General features: G+C 50.9%; 1 protein-coding gene across 1 annotated transcript; it reads left to right on the top strand.

Moving 5' to 3' along the window:
• Positions 1–10,867: 10,867 nt before the first annotated feature.
• NPPB (natriuretic peptide B) lies at positions 10,868–12,627 on the top strand. Its single transcript, XM_045475653.1, has 3 exons — positions 10,868–11,389; positions 11,600–11,855; positions 12,433–12,627. The coding sequence occupies exons 1-3, from the start codon at positions 11,264–11,266 to the stop codon at positions 12,447–12,449; spliced, it is 399 nt and encodes a 132-aa protein (XP_045331609.1). The 5' UTR covers positions 10,868–11,263; the 3' UTR covers positions 12,450–12,627.
• Positions 12,628–12,813: the final 186 nt, after the last annotated feature.

Here is a 12,813-nt window from a genome sequence, read left to right as displayed (position 1 = left end):
CATTGAAAAAAAATTTAAAAGAATAAATATGACAGCTCTTTAGCTACATTGAGAACTTATATATGAAAACTTATATATAGGAATGTTATAGATAATTGTATGTACAAATGCCTCAAATGATCGGGCAGAGTTACTGGATGGCCCATCCATTCCGCTCCTAGGTGTATACACAAGAGAGGTGAAAAAGTACAGCCTCACAAAAACTTGTGCGTGAATGTTCACGGTGGTATTGTTTTTTGTTTTTTGTTTTTTTTTAATTTTTTTTAACGTTTTATTTATTTTTGAGACAGAGAGAGACAGAGCATGAACGGGGGAGGGTCAGAGAGAGAGGGAGACACACAGAATCTGAAACAGGCTCCAGGCTCTGAGCTGTCAGCCCAGAGCCTGACGCGGGGCTTGAACTCACGGACCGCGAGAGCATGACCTGAGCCGAAGTCGGAAGCCCAACCGACTGAGCCAGCCAGGCGCCCCGGTGGTATTGTTGACGATAGCCTAACAGCGGAAGTAACTGCAAAGGCGGAAGAATGGAGAAGCACAACGTGAGACGTCCACACAATGGAATATTGTTTGGCCATAGGGAGGAGCGAAGTTCTCATACAGGCTGCAGCATAGATGAACCTTGAAAACATTACGCCGTGTGAAAAAAGCCAGACACAAGAGGTTACACATTTATGATCTCAATTTATATGAAAAATCCAGAGTAGGTAAATCTATGGAGACAGGAAGATTAGTGGTTGCCTGGGGCTGGTGTAGGGGGGAGGGGATAATGGCTGAAGGGCATGGAGGTGTTTTTTTTCTGAGGTGACGAAAATACTCTAGAATTGCCTATGATGACTGCATCTATCTGCGAGTATACTAGAAGCTATTGAATTACGCGCTTTCTTTTTTAAAATATTTATTTTTGAGAGAGAGAGAGAGAGAGAGAGAGAGAGATAGCACGAGCGGGGAAGGAGAAGAGAGAGAGGGAGAGACAGAATCCGAAGCAGGCTCCAGGCTCTGAGCTGGCAGCACGGAGCCGGACGCGGGGGTCGAACCCACGGACCGCGAGATCGTGACGCGAGCATAATACAAGAGTCTGATGCTTAACTTACTGAGCCACCAGGGTGCCCCACAAACAGACATATTTGCATATCTCTGGGTTAACACGTGTCTAAGGAGGCCTCTTCCATGTGTCCAGACCTGTGCCAGCCATTCCAGATACAAAATGGGTAAGTCTGACCCGTGCCCTATGCAGCTCCCACCCCGGCAGGGAAAACAGACAGCCGTTGAATAATTATGCTATAGTATCAGGAGCCTGTCAATGGAGGTCCACACCAGATGCCCTGGGAGGCACAGGGGAAGGAGGAAATACAACTTCTAGCATCTTCTGGGACAGTCATTCATGATCTGGGTCTCGGGTGAACACTCTGCTCCGAGCCATTCGTGAGGGGGACGGTAGGGGGAGGGTATGGTTGGCAGGATCAAAGCCAGCATCTCAGCATCATAGAAAACATGATACCAAGCTGAGCAGAGCTTTCCAGATGGAGGAAGCAGCCACAGTGTGAAGGGCCTAGGGTCTCAAGGACTGCCGGTCCGTCGGTTCAGGGCGTGTAGGTATAAAGACTGTGCCCAGAGGAGAAGTGGAAAGTGAGTTGGGGCAAACCATGAGGGACTCGGGAGGCGGGTCAGGGCGTTAGGTGAGCAGAGAACGTGGGACAGTAAGACTGACATTTGGCGGTGGGGTTGGGGGGTTGCGTTACGGAGAATGGCGGTCTCCCGAAAGATCTGTCCACGTCCTGACCCCTGAGACCCGTGAATGTAACCTTGCTTGGAAAGAGGGCCTCTGGAGATGCAATGAAATTAAAGATCTTGAGATGAAGTCATCCCAGATACGAGGCGGGCCCGATGTCCAATGACAGGTTATCCTTATAAAAGAAAGAGTGGGGCACGTGTGTGTCTCAGTCGGTTAAGTGTCCGACTCTTGATTTTGGCTCAGGTCACGATCTCATGGTTTGTGAGTTCGAGCCCTGTGTCAGGCTCTATGCTTGCAGCACAGGGCCTGCTTGGGATTCTTTGTCTCTCTGCCTCTCTCTGTCTCAAAAATAAATGCACAGGAGTGCCTGGGTGGCTCAGTCGGTTAGCTGTCTGCCTTTGACTCAGGTCATGATCTCATGGTTCTTGAGTTTGAGCCCCGCATGGGGCTCTCTGCTGTCAGTGCAGAGCTCACTTTGGATCCTCTGTCCCCCCCGACCCCCACCCCGCTCTCTGCCCTTGCCCTGCTCGTACTGTCTCTCTTTCTCTCTCAAAAACAAAAATAAGCAAATAAATAAAAACTTAAAAAAAAAAATTTGGAAAAAGAGAGAGGGTTTGAGACACAGAAAGACACAGAGGGGACAAGGTGATGCGAAGACAGAGGCAGAGATACATTTATAAGCGAAACAGCATCTGGAGCTGGAAGCATCCTGGGAGGATCCTCCTCTAGAACCTTCTGAGGGAGCGTGGCCTAGCCAACACTTTGATTCTGGACTTCCCGCCTCCAGAACGCTGAGAAAATTCCTGATGTTTTAAGCTGGTTAGTTTGTGGTAATTTTAAAAAAGTGTTTATTTTTGAGGGGGGTGAGGGGCAGGAGAGAGGGAGAGACAGAGAATCGCAAGCAGCTGTCGGCACGGAGCCCACTGTGGGGCTCGAACTCATGAACCACAGGATCATGACCTGAGCCAAAGTCAGACGCTCAACCGACTGAGCCACCCAGGCGCCCCCCGGGTTGGTAATTTGTAATGGCGTCTCTGGGAACGTGAGGGCGGCACTTTCCTTCCTACCGCCTTACGGGGTGTCCTTGAGGCTGGAGACCAGGCCTTGTTCCCGGGGAAGCCTTGCTGCTGAGCCTACTGCTAAGGGCTGGCCGGAGACCAGGAACCACACCAATTATTTTAACAGAGAGAATTTAATGTATAAACTGGTTAACGAGGCGCTGAGAATCTGAAAAGGCAAACAGAGAACGCTAGGTGTCAGAGAGGGGGGAAGCTGCCAGAAGGAGATACTCACCCCCTTGCCCCGCTAGGGTAACGCAGGGGGCCCCTAGGAATGCTTCAAACTTAGCAGCTTGGAGGAGGAGCCCCAGAGTCCCAGCCTGAGGAGGAGAAGCAGAAAAGGAGGTGTTTGGGGTCAGCTCCCCGGAACAGGCAGGGCCACACTTAGAGTGAGGCAGAGCACGTCCTCTCTGACCTGAAGCCCTCCGACGGCCCCCATCTCACTCGAGCTAAGGTTAGCCAAGGTCTTAACCAGAAGGCTGTGCACTGTGGAAACATCACTACCTCTCTGGGCCTATTTCTTTCTCCTCCTCCTCCTCCTCCTTCTTCTAAAGTCTATCCATGTATTTTGAGAGAGAACACACAAGTGGGGGAAGGGCACAGAGAGAGGGAGAGAGAGGGAATCCCAAGCAGGCTCCACCCTGTCAGCGCAGAGCCTGACGTGGGTCTCAGTCTCATGACTGTGAGATCATGACCTGAGCCGAAATCAAGAGTCAGACGCTTAACCGACTGAGCCCCCCAGGCGCCCTGTCTCTGAGCCCATTTCTTATCACTCCCTCCACTCCCTGCGCTGGCCCGTTAGCCATTCTCCGACGTGCCAGATTCGCCGTAGGGCCTCTGCACTGGCTGTTCCTTTGTCCGGCCCATGCTTGTTCGAGACTGTCAACACTTCTGCCATGGTTGTGGCCTTCCAGGCTGTGCTGTCCCTGTAGATCTGTGGCTGCACCACTGGTACAGTCCTGGGCTCTGGAGATGGGGTCACCCACACTGCACACCTGCCCAGGCCACCCTGCGTCCGGACCTGGCTGCCCAAGACATGGTGAATGACCTCATGAACATCCTCTTGGAGCATGGCTACAGCTTTAGCACAGTGGCCGAGTGGGAAATCATGTATGACATCACAGAGATGATGTGCTATGTCACCTTGGACTTGGAGCGGGAGCTGGCCAGCAGCTTGTCATCCTCCTCCCTGGAGAAAAGCAATGAGCTGCCCACAGGTGGGGATCACCATCAGCCCTGCCCCGAGGCGCTCTTTCAGCCCTCCCCCCCTGGGGAATCCTGGAGACCTCCTTCAACTCCATCACGAAGTTGTCATGACACTGACATCCGGAAGGACCTCTTCGCTGACACGGTGCTACCTGGTGGGGCCACCACTTTTCTGGTTATCATTTCCATCTTGCTGGTCCGATGTGGCTGGGAAAGTCTGAGCCTTAGGACCCACTTCCCTTTCTTTCTTAAAAAAATTAAAAAAAAAAAAATTTTTTTTTTCAACGTTTATTTATTTTTGGGACAGAGAGAGACAGAGCATGAACAGGGAGGGGCAGAGAGAGAGGGAGTCACAGAATCAGAAACAGGCTCCAGGCTCTGAGCCATCAGCCCAGAGCCCGACGCGGGGCTCGAACTCACGGACCGCGAGATCGTGACCTGGCTGAAGTCGGACGCTCAACCGACTGCGCCACCCAGGCGCCCCTAAAAAAATTTTTTTTAATGTTTATTTATTTTTGAGGGGGTGGGGAGGGGCAGAGAGAGGGAGACACAGAATCCGAAGCAGGCTCCAGGCTCTGAGCTGTCAGCACAGAGCCCATCGTGGAGCTTGAACTCACGAAACATGAGGTCATGACCTGGGCTGAAGTCAGACATTCAACCAACTGAGCCACCCAGACGCCCCTCTTTTTTTTTTTTTTTTTTTAGATTTTATTTTTAAGTAATCCTTTCAGCCAATATGGGCCTTGAACTCACAACCCCGAGGTCTAGTGTCATATGCTCCACTGTCTGAGCTAGCCAGGTGCCCCCTGTCTACTTTCCTTTCTTTCTTTTTTTTTTTTTTTAAGTTTATTTATTTATTTTGAGAGAGAGAGAGAGAGAGAGCACGCAAGCAGGGCATGGACAGAGAAAGAGAGATTGAGAGAGAAAGAGAATCCCAAGCAGGCTCTGGTCTGACAGCACAAAACCCAATGCAGGGCTCGATCTCACAAGCTGTGAGATCATGACCTGAGCCAAGATCAAGAGTCAGATGCTTAACCGACTGAGCCCCCCAGGCGCCCCTCCACTTTGCTTTCTTAACTGGTGTTTTCCTGCCAGAACGCCGTGGGGTGTTACTTGCCCTGAGTTGAAAAATGGTTTGCGTTTACACCTGTACATTTATTCCTCCTTTTAATTTATGTAAGGTTTTTGTATGCAATTCTCAATTCTTCAAGAGATGACAATAAATTTTGGTGTTCTACTGTCATGTGAGAACATTAGGCCCCAGCACTACATCATCGCGTGAGGAAAATAAAGTTCTGCAGTAAAGCAGAAAAAAAAAAATTAGACAGTGTCTAGCAACTTTGTCTGCAAAGGCTCCAGACTTTGGGCTGTTACTAAGGGCTGTGATACCTTGTTCTCAAGAAACTTTTCTAAGAAAAAGGTGTGCAGTTTCTTTTGGGGACTGTGTCAGGAAGATTTGGGGCGGAAGTGACAGAAATCGAACTTAAATTGGTCTAGGCACAAAGGTGGGGGGCGCAGATTTACTGGCTCATATAACTGCAAAGGCTGAAGTAGATTAACTTTGGGCATTTCTGGGTCCAGGAGCTCTAATGATCTCACCGGGGTGTCAGCAAGAGGGACAATATGGTGTAGTCCTTCCTGGAGGTGGTGGGAAGGATAAGGCGACCCTTTCAGAACTCTTTTCCCTTATGAGGTTATAGAAATGAGAAATGTAATTTCTATAGAGATAGAAATTACGCTCAGATGCTGCTGGTGAGGCTGGACATGGGATGGGAAGAATTAAGAGCTATTTTCTTCCAGGCTACTGATCTCAGCCTTCCCTCTGATAACCATCAGTTTAGAGATTCACTTCACAGCAAAGAAGAGCTGCACACTCATGAACTCATGCTGGTTTCCAAAGCACCCCCAACATACACACACACACACACACACACACACACACACACGCACACACGCACACCTGCATTGATGCCACAGCTGTGAAGGATCTGATGGCTCTTCTGCAGATATTTTCTGGCCTTTGGAGAAAGCGTAAAGAGTCACAGAATGCAGGTTCTAGCAGGGGCTGGGAGCCGGCGAGCAGACCTAACCATGAACGAGGGGCAGCTGACTCTCACAGGGCTTTTGCACCTGTGAGAAATCTTCATTTCATTCCTTCATTCTACACAAGGGGGAACAGAGTCCCAGAGCAGAGAAATGACGTGCATAAAAGCCACACCATGAGACAACAGCGGGCAGAGACTTACCACCTGTGGACCCCCTGGACAGTGTGCCTTGCTTCCTCCTTCCCCTTTCCCCGGAGGTCGGTGCTCTCATTGTGCTGCCCTTTCTGGCTGCCCAGGGCTGGAGGTCAGAGTCAGAGGGGAGCTAAGGAGAAGTAGGTCAGCACGTTTGCCCCAAACCTTTCCTTGTCTGCGTCTTCTCCCTTCTGACAAGAGCCTAGATGCTATAGATTGAGTGTCTGTGTCCCCTCCCCCACAAATTCATTTGTTGAAACCTATTTCCCCAATGTGAGGGGGTTAGGAGGTGGGACCTTTGGAAGGTGATTAGGTCGTGGGGGTGGAGCCCTCACAATGGGATTACTGCCCTTTTAAAAGAGACTCCAGAGAGCTCATTTGTCCCTTCTGCCAGTTGAGGTTGTAGGGCAAAGACAGTGCTTACGAACCAGTAAGAGGGCTCTCACCCAACATGGAATCTACCAGCAGTAGATCAAGAATCTACCAGTCTTGATCTTGGACTTTCCAACTTCTAGAATCATGAGAAATACATTTCTGTTGCTTATAAACCACCCAGTCTATGGTATTTTGCTATAAGGCAGCCCACACTAAGAGACTACAGGTGGTAATTGATCAGTTAAGCAGCCCTCAGCTCTGCCCAGAACGCCCTCCTCATCTTCCTTCTAATGGACAATTCTTTCTTTTGTTTTTTAATGTTTTTATTCTTTTTTGAGACAGAGAGAGAGAGAGAGAGACAAAGCATGAGCAGGGGAGGGGCAGAGAGAGAGAGGGAGACACAGCATCCGAAGCGGGCTCCAGGCTCCGAGCTGTCAGCCCAGAGCCTGACGCGGGGCTCGAACCCACAGACCGCGAGATCATGACCTGAGCTGAAGTCGGACGCTTAACCGACTGAGCCACCCAGGCACCCTCGTGGATAATTCTTTCCTATCCTTCAAAGCCTTAGCTCAGTAATAACTTCTTCGGGAAGCTCCCCCTTCGACTGAGTCTTCCTGTTGTGCTTACAGAGCACACCCACGACTCTCCAGGGTCGGTGGCCACACCCCCCTGGGGAGTCTGTGACTGCATCTTTCTCCCTGCACTGTGCATTCCCCAAGAGCAGAGCCTGTCTCGTTCATTCTGTGTTCCCACTTCCTAGCAGAAAGCTTAGTTTTGCCTGCACAGTCTCATCCCTCCTCATGACAACCATGTGACACAGACATGAGAAAAGACGAAGAGATGCGCGGTAACTTGCCTGAGATCCCATAAGTAGCAAAAGGTTGAGGTGTTGTTGAATCTAGGCAGTCTGATTTCAGAGTCCGGGCTCCAGACCACGGAGACCCCACGCGTTCAATAAAGGCTTGTTGAATGAATTAAGGGGCTTCTTTCTTTCTCTGTAGCCAGCACCTAGCACCTAAGGTTTGACACTGCTAAGAACCAACATTGCCACCACAACCACCTTTACGGAAGCTTATTAAGTACCAGGCACTATGCTCGGCATTTTGCGTATACTGGATTAATTGCACGTTACCATTGAAACAAATTGCTGCGAACTTAGTGCCTTAAAATAACAAATTTATGTCCCTACAGTTCTGGAGATCAGAAGCCTGAAGTATGTTTCAATGGGCTAAACTCAAGGTGCTGGCAGGCGGGCCTGTGTTCCTTCTGGAAGCTCTAGGGAAGGATCCATTTCTTTGCTTTTTCTTGCTTCTAGAGGCCAATTATGCTCATGGCTTCTTCCTCCATCTTCAAAGATGCCAGTAGTCGTGTAGAATCTTCTCTCATACCTGATCTCCATTTCCATCCTTCCATTTTTCTCTCTCTGACCCTGATCCTCCTGCTTCCCTCTTATAAAGACCCTTGTGATTATATTAGCCCCCCCCCCCCCCATAATCCAGGATAATCTTTCTACCTCCAGATCTTTAATCACATAGACAAAGCCCCCTTTGCTATATTAAGCAATATATTCACAGTTTCTGGAGATTGGGACATGGACATCTTTGGGGAAAATTGTGCAGTCTATGACATATGCCATCTCATTTAACCCTTGTACAGTAATGCTGTGACATAGTGGTACAAGCTCCACTTAATAGGAGTGGAAGATGTGTGGCACACAGGGGGTGCGCATAAGTGATCGTGGGGATGATCTGGTGTGACAGCTGATTGATAATACATTGTTCTTCACTGGACAGAAGGATGTATCCAGTCCTGTGTCTTCCCTAAAATCTTCTCTACAATCCCCCCGGCCCACCCCGGGGCAGGTGGAGGCTCTGTCAGAGTGCTTAGCACTTAATTGTTTCCCTGGCCTGACTCTTCTCCCAGTGAGATCACTATCTCCTTCAGGGAAATTGTATTCCTAATTCTTTGTCTCTTCCCATGATGCCCTGGGCTTTTTCACAGACTTCATTTTCTCTCTTGTAGTCCTTGAAAGGAAGGAGTATGTGTCCATTTTGCAGAAGAGCAAAGTGAGGCTCAGGTTACATGCAGGGTCATTTTTTTTCTTTAACGTTTTATTTATTTTTGAGAGAGAGAGAGACAGAGACAGAGTACAAGTGGGGGAGGGGCAGAGAGAGAGGGAGACACAGAATCTGAAGCAGGCTCCAGGCCCTGAGCTGCCAGCACAGAGCCCGACGCGGGGCTCGAACTCATGAACTGAGAGATCATGACCTGAGCTGAAGTCGGATGCTTAACCGACCGAGCCACCCAGGCGCCCCGGGTCATTTCTTGATAGATGCTGGTTGATGGACTCTGTCTTGCTTCCAACTCTTTACTTCTTTTTTTTTTTTTAACGTTTATTTATTTTTGAGACAGAGACAGAGCATGAGCATGGGAGGGGCAGAGACAGAGAGGGAGACACAGAATCTGAAACAGGCTCCAGGCTCTGAGCTGTCAGCATAGAGCCCGACGCAGGGCTCGAACTCACGGACCGTGAGATCATGACCTGAGCTGAAGTCGGATGCTTAACTGACTGAGCCACCCAGGCGCCCCCCAACTCTTTACTTCTAACGTCAGCATGAGGGACTCTACATTTTCAGCAGCCTCTGACCCTCTGACTCAGCTCTGCCACTTGACTGGATTTTGTTTTCTCTTTCACTTTCACTTAATCTCTGGATATTCTTCCTGTGGTGTATGTACACACACACACACACACACACACACACACACACACACATACACACACACTCCGGCCCCCAGAATCTTCCCAGGACTGACATCTTTATGGAGCTCTTACCCCTTGTCCCCCCTTCTTCATCTGTAACATGGTCATCTTAGCCACACTTTACATCCTTTTTCTTGCACACAGCCACCAACTTACACATCCCTCATGGCACAGCTTTCTCTACCTTTGGAAATGACAATGAATTAATCCACTTTTTCTTTGAGTAGAAATCCCTTGCAATCACCCTGGCGGTGATTAAGAGGGTCAGGTCTGGAATCAGACTGCCTGGGTTGGAACCCAAGCTTTCCTAGTCATTAACTAAGAAAGCATATAAATTCCTCTGAGCTCTGTTTCCTCACTTTTTAAAAAATAAGTATGTTTGTTTGTTTGTTTGTTTATAGAGCACAAACAGGGGAGAGGCAGAGAGAGAGAGAGAGAATCCCAAGCAGGGATTCAGAGTAGAGCCTGACGCGGGGCTCGAACCCACAAACTGTGAGATCATGACCTGAGCTGAATCCAGTTGGATGCTTAACCGACTGACCCACCCAGGTGCCCCTGTTCCCTCATTTAAAAAATGAAAAACAATAAACAGTATTTTTCTCACATATCTGGCAGATGCTGTTTTTTGAAGGTAAGATTTGTTTAGAGGTCACTGCTTCTGCCCCTTGCTGCCTTTTCTCCATCACCCATCCCCCATTCTCTCATCGTGTTGCTTGTCAACACAAGGCATCTGGAAGGGGTGGTGACATCAGTCATGTACGCTTTGGGGGGGGGTGGTTAATCTGCTGTGTCTCTTCCCAGGGCCATTTTTCCTTGCAGCCTCATTTGCAATCACAGATGGGAGGTCCAGACCATCTGCTAATGGGAATTAGGTCACCGATGGTCAGATGAGGGAGGCACTGGGGAGGGGCACTCCTCATACCTGTAGTGTCCCACCAAATAGATAACCATCTTCCAGTCATCCTTGCTTTTTTCCGTCACGTGTTGGCTTGGTGGGGGAGAGGAAGTGTTGGCACCTGGAGGAGGTTTGATAGAAGGCATTCCTGGATGACTTCATCTCTGGGCCTTGCCTCTCAAAATTCCAGCCAAATCAGTTCTACCGTTTAAGGGATGGAAGCAGGGTCAGCATTCCAGAAGTTCCTTGTCATACCCAGGCTTTTAATCAGATGATACTGGAGAATTAGCATCCTAGTGCAGGCAGTTGTGAGAGGGTGGGGAGGGGTCTCAAAGGTCCCTGCTGCGTGCTTGTCTTTCCGGCCAGACCTGGGTTGAGGAGAGCGAGACCTCTTGGTTGAGTTTGCTCAGAACCATCAGAACCACGGACAGCGGTCAGGGTGCCCTGAAGACCCGCAGCGGCGCAGGGTGCAGAGAGCAGAGCCCGTGCCGAGTTACAGGCAGGCGAGAGGAGGGAAGACGCGCTCCGGTGGCGGGGGGATTGGCTGGGACTGTTCTGGCTCTGAGTCACCCCGTGCGCCCCGCACTTGCGTCGTGGGGCCTCGGCACGCTGGAGTTGTGTCTGCCCTCTCCGAGAATGGTTGGGGGTGGGGAGGAGAGGCCCTGGGAGTTTTGCAGGAAAGGAGGCAGCGCGAGGCGAAGGACCTGTTGGTGTCCCCCGCGCGCTCCCGCCCCCCCGGCCGGGCCCATTGCTATACAAGGCCTGCTCTCCCCAGCATCCACCCCCAGCGAGTATGGTCGCAGGCGCGGAGGGGTACATTCCCCCGCGCTGAGCTCAGCGTGCCGGAATGCGGCCGATAAATCAGATAACCCCAGGCCCGGGATAAAAGGCCGAGGTTGTCCCAGGATCCGGGAGAGCGTCCGCCGGCCTCTAGGAGGTGAGACGTGACCCGGACCACAGCGCAGCGGCAGCGGCAACGATCTCTTTCTCTCCGGTGACATGGACCCCAAGACGGCGCTGCTCCGGGCCCTCCTGCTCCTCCTGTTCTTGCACCTGTCGCCACTAGGAGGTCGCTCCCACCCGCTGGGCGGCCCCGGCCCCGCCTCGGAAGCGTCCGCAATACAGGTGAGAGAGCTTCAGCCTGCGAAAAGGCTGCTGTGGCTATTGTCCCAAAAGGTCCTCAGCCCCTCTAGCGAATTAGTGATAAGGGATTAGAAAGCAACCGGATTGGGTGCCAGGACCCCTACCTAAGGTGGTTGGTTCATCTCAGCTCCGTCTAGGGCGGTTTGGCCAGGTGCGGGTTGCTGAGGCTGGGGCTGTCCCCACGCATTGCAGGAGCTGCTGGACGGTCTGCGGGACACAGTTTCAGAGCTGCAGGAAGCCCAGATGGCCCTGGGACCCCTCCAGCAGGGCCACAGCCCCGCAGAATCCTGGGAGGCCCAGGAGGAACCCCCTGCGCGGGTCCTTGCGCCCCGTGACAATGTCCTCCGGGCGCTGAGACGACTAGGCAGTTCCAAGATGATGCGTGATTCAAGGTGCTTTGGCCGGAGGCTGGACCGGATTGGCTCCCTCAGTGGCCTGGGCTGCAATGGTAAGCCCCCTCCCTGCCAGCTTGATCCCCCTGCCCCACTCCTGTGGGTCCCACCATCGGAACCACTTCTGGGTTTATTGTCTCTGGGAACCGCATTCTGAGAAAAAGACACTTGGGCTTTACTCTCTCTTGCTGACAGTGCTTAGGGCCAAGGGGCGCCTTTCTGGAAATATTAAATGTGGACATCATTCGTTACTATGTCCACGAGTCCTTACCACCTTCTCTTGCCTCTCTGACCAAAAGGGGCAGAGTCGCCTTAGGATGGAATCTAGTCATTCTCTGGCTGCATCTCCTCGGAGCAGAAAGAGTCCTAAACGTTTTCCTCCTGGTTTCCCCCAGCCTGTCTATAGCCTCAAAGGCAGAGGACGGGATCACCAGGGCAGCAATAATTTCCAGTTTACAGATGAGGAGACTGAGGTCCAGAGAGATGGATTATTCTAAAGCTTCAAACACCCAGATCAGCCGAGGTTTGGGGGGGGCGGGGTGGTGGCAGGGATCACACCCAGTGTGGGGAAGCTCAGATCCTGCCTCAGTTTCCCACCTGACGCCGTCATCACCCTTTCTCCCCCCCACACAGTGCTGAGAAGGCATTAAGAGGAAGTGCTGATGCAGACATCTGCGTCTGATTCTTCATCAACTCCCTGAGCCCCTTTGAAGCAATTCTTATTTATTTATTTTTATTTATTTATTTATTGTGATTGTTTTATATAAGATGATTCTTATCTCCGAGCACCCATTTTCCACGGTGAAATAAAGTCAACATTTTATCTTCTTCTTTCGCAACTGATTTGTCCTGGGGCGCCTGGGTGGCTCAGTTGGTCGAGCTTCCTTCCGGATCTTGGTTTCAGCTTGGGTCATGATCTCGCGGTTCGTGAGTTTAAGCTCCATTGTCGGGCTCTGCGTTTATAGTGCAGAGCCTGCTTGGAATTCTCGCTCTCTCCCTCTCTCTCTGCTCCTC

This window comes from Leopardus geoffroyi, chromosome C1, assembly GCF_018350155.1.
Source record: "Leopardus geoffroyi isolate Oge1 chromosome C1, O.geoffroyi_Oge1_pat1.0, whole genome shotgun sequence".
In the NCBI taxonomy this organism is placed as follows: domain Eukaryota; kingdom Metazoa; phylum Chordata; class Mammalia; order Carnivora; family Felidae; genus Leopardus; species Leopardus geoffroyi.
The sequence above is the reverse complement of the archived record's forward strand: the minus strand, read 5'-3'. Positions and strand labels throughout refer to the sequence as shown.